The 3,856-nt window shown below is 37.7% G+C and overlaps 1 protein-coding gene across 1 annotated transcript in view; it reads left to right on the plus strand.

Moving 5' to 3' along the window:
• Positions 1-53: 53 nt before the first annotated feature.
• The window catches only part of HELRODRAFT_90399 (hypothetical protein), a gene marked incomplete at both ends in the record, with an annotated part of 9,468 nt that continues 5,665 nt past the window's right edge, over positions 54-3,856 (plus strand). Inside the window, 7 exons of the mRNA XM_009032498.1 lie at positions 54-196; positions 542-581; positions 667-774; positions 1,338-1,579; positions 2,116-2,233; positions 2,907-2,996; positions 3,296-3,352. Of these exons, the coding sequence (XP_009030746.1) occupies positions 54-196; positions 542-581; positions 667-774; positions 1,338-1,579; positions 2,116-2,233; positions 2,907-2,996; positions 3,296-3,352 (798 nt within the window). The remainder of the gene's footprint in view (positions 197-541; positions 582-666; positions 775-1,337; positions 1,580-2,115; positions 2,234-2,906; positions 2,997-3,295; positions 3,353-3,856) is intronic.

A 3,856-nucleotide genomic window follows, 5' to 3' on the forward strand; every position in this document is an offset into this window, starting at 1 on the left:
CCCAAACACCATAAACCACCCAAACAAACACAGAAAAACAGCGGGGTTGGTGGAAGATAGATGACGTTGAAACCCTCAAAAACCTCCTCATGTCTTTGAATGGTAGAGGCCTAAGGGAGAAAGTTCTACAGAAATATCTGGAGAAGAATTTTGAAACCGTGTGCCAGAGTAGTTTCAAGATGAAGAAAAATAGTACGTTGTTTCGTTTTTTAATTGTATTTGTTGTATTGTATTTTTTGTATTGTATTTTTTATATTGTATTTGTTGTTTTGTATTTTTTGTATTGTATTTGTTGTATTGTATTCATGGTTATGTATTTTCAGTATTGTATTTGTTGCATTGTATTTGTTGTATTGTATTTTCAGTATTGTGTTGTATTTATTGTAATGTATTTTCAGTATTGTATTCAATGTATTGTGTTTGTTGTATTGTATTTTAGGTATTAGTCTTGTTGTCTTGTATTCATTGTATCGTGTTTGCTGTACTTATTGTGAACACCATCACAACAACAACTACATTAAAACGACAAAATTAACAACAGTTATGAATGCAACGACAACAACGTCGGTGACGTCACACGCGTCGTCAGCATCGTCATCATCGACCACTACCACCACCACGACAAAGCCCACGCAGCAACAACAGTCGCCACAACTACCGCCACAGCCGGACAAAAATGTATTGTGGAATTTTCAGTCGCAGAAATCAATTGAGTTGAATGTACTGGAGAGTATTGAAGATCTCAAAGCCACCATTTGCTCCGCCAGTCTGCAGGTGATGATGACGACGACGACGACGATAATGATGATAATAATGATGATGATGGTAGCGGTGGTGATAATGATGACGATGGTGGTGGCCATGTTCACGCGATGATGAAGATGTGATATTGATAAAAATGATATAAAGCTTGATGACGTCATAAGTTTTATGTCTTTTCATCATTATTTCATCAATAAAAACATTTTGAAATCAAGCTTTGACATAAGTTTTGAACACAAAAAATTAACTTAAGAGGGGATCAACAAACAAATAACAAACAACAAACGACAAACATACAACAAACAAAAAACAAACATACAAACAAACAAGTATACAAATAAACAACCAAACAAACACAGGGTTGGCGTATGTCCCCACGGCACTCACTCAGCAGTCGCCATTCGAACGACGACGACGACAACAAAGATGATGACGACGACGATGAAGGTGCTATTAAATCGAAAGATGATGCAGAAAATGAGAGTAAAGATAGAGAGAACGGTGAAGAGAGTCACAAGAAAAGAATGAAGCATGGCGAAAGAAAGAAAAAGAGAGATAGCGATGGAAACCATAAGAGAGATGTGGTGGAAAGTGAAGGGGATCTCAAAAGAGAGGCTAATGATGACGAAGAAAACTCCAAAGTTAACGAGAGGACCAACAAAAAAAGGAGATACAGTAGCGAAAGTGAGAGGAGTAGGAAAAAGAGAGATAGTGAAGAAGCGGGAGGAAAAACTGTCCTTGAACTTGCCAAAACGAAACTCCTCCACCTAGAGCACAACATTGAAAGAAGGTACCTGAAACCACCACTGGGAAAAAGGTTTGTGATGGTGATGAAAATGATGAGAATGAAGAAGTTGATGGAGATGTTGACGTAGATACTTTGCGATGTAGTAAATTTGACAATGAGTTATAAATGATGTTTTCTATATTTACTACATTTTTTTCATTATCCTGCAGCTCTGAAAGGCGCAAAACTTTTTGCATATTCATTTCAAAAACATTCTTACCACAAAGATTGCAACATCCACGCTACACCACACTATCTAACCAATCCAGACTCGAAACCGCCGCATTCTTAGACAGTATTCGAACCGGGCATCTTGATATATGGCACTTTCAATAACTTTTACTAATCCGCTAAATGTTAACAGGGACTATAATTTTAATCCTTCCCAATGCATTCAGCCTCCCTCTCAATCTGCACCAGAACTCATCGTCCTCATCACTGCAGACGTCATCATCGACCCACCACAACACCACCACCACCAACAACAACAACAATAATAATAATTCTCATCATCATCATCTCGAATCGTCATCGTCAGACGATGATGACGACTATGAAGCCGTGAGCAAGGAATTATTATTGTGGAGGTCTGCTGTCTCATCAGCTACGTCACCATCACAGTTGTCCTTATATGTCGAACAGCTGAATAAGTGCATTGCCTGGGAGAAGTCCATCATGAAAGTGGTCAGTTGTGGCTGTTGTCGTCAGTGGTGGTTGTTGTGGCTGGCGCTCTTGTCGTTGTTGTAGTTGTGGTTGTCGTTGCGTTGTTGAAGCTTTGTGATTAGACATGCATTTGACTTTTTATATATACTGCAGTTATTAATTACAGTGTTATTGTGGTTTTAATTGTTCTAGAACGCTTTTAGCTGTAAAATGTAGATATTGTTGCATTGTTAGAAATCCGTTGCAAGATGTGGCATGTCTCGTTATATTATAAATTAATCTCTTTACTGCAAGAAACAACATTCCCTGTTTTCGCTTTTATAGATATTTTTACAATGTCAATTTTCTCTCTCTCTCTCTCTCCTTTTTTTTCTCTTTCTCCTTCCCTCTTTCTCTCTTTCTCTTTCCATCTCTCTTTCTCTTTTTTATTTCATTTTTTGATTCTATCTCTCTAACTTATTCATTTTTTCGTTCTCGTCGCGTAATTCTTTTTCCTTAGCTCTCAAATTTGTTCCAATTCTCAAATCCTCATCAATTCTCTTTCTCTCTCTCTCTCTCTCTCTTTCTTTCTCTTTCTCTCTTTCTCTCTTTCTCTCTCTCTCTTTCTTTCTCTCTCTCTCTTTCTTTTTTCCCTTTTACTCTGTCTTTCACTCTCCCTGTTTCACATCATCCTCTCTCTCTCTCCCGTCCGCAGTCGTGCCAGATATGTTGTAGCGACGACGACGAAGGGCAGCTGCTGCTGTGCGACATGTGCGACAAGGGCTACCACACCTACTGCATCAGGGTTAGATGGGGAGAGCTATTATTGTTATTGTTATTATTATTATTATTATTATTATTATTATTATTATTATTATTTTTGTTTTTATTTTTATTTTGTTATTAACAACAAATTAAACTAAAACAAACAACAACGAACAAATAAACAACAGCAAGACAAAAACAAACACTCAGACCCTACAAACAAACAACAACACAAACAAACAAACAAAACAATACAATACAAAGTCAAACAACAGCAAAACACAAACAAACAATACAGACACACAAACAAACATACGAATAAACAAACAACGCAAACAGCCAAAGTTGCAGAGCATACCAGAAGGTGATTGGTACTGTTACGAGTGCATCTCAAAGGTCATAACTATAATTAGTACTTTTGGTTTTATTCTTCTTCTTTTCTTCTTCTTCTTTCCTTTTTCTTCTTTCCTTCTTCTTCTTTCCTTTTTCTTCTTTCCTTCTTCTTCTTCTTCTTTTTCTTCTTCTTCTTCTTTCCTTCTTCTTCTTTCCTTTTTCTTCTTTCCTTCTTCTTCTTCTTCTTTTTCTTCTTCTTCTTCTTTTTTTCTTCTTTTTTTTCTTCTTATTATCATTATTTTGTTGTTGTTGTTATTGCTAGGCTTCGGGTGACGTATGTTGCGTGGTATGCGGGGAGCACGGTGGAAAACTAGTGATGTGCGAGTTGTGTTCGAGAAAGACTCATCTTACTTGTCTTGATCCTCCTGTTTATCGGTTAGTTGGTTGGCTCGTTGGTTGGTTGGCTGGCTAGCTGCTTGGTTGGCTGGCTGGCCGGTTTGTTGGTCGGTTGGTTTGTTGGTCGGTTGGTTAGTTGGTTGGTTGGTTGGTTGGTTGGTTGGTGGTGGT

Source organism: Helobdella robusta (genome assembly GCF_000326865.2).
Source record: "Helobdella robusta unplaced genomic scaffold HELROscaffold_82, whole genome shotgun sequence".
Taxonomy (NCBI): Eukaryota; Metazoa; Annelida; class Clitellata; order Rhynchobdellida; family Glossiphoniidae; genus Helobdella; species Helobdella robusta.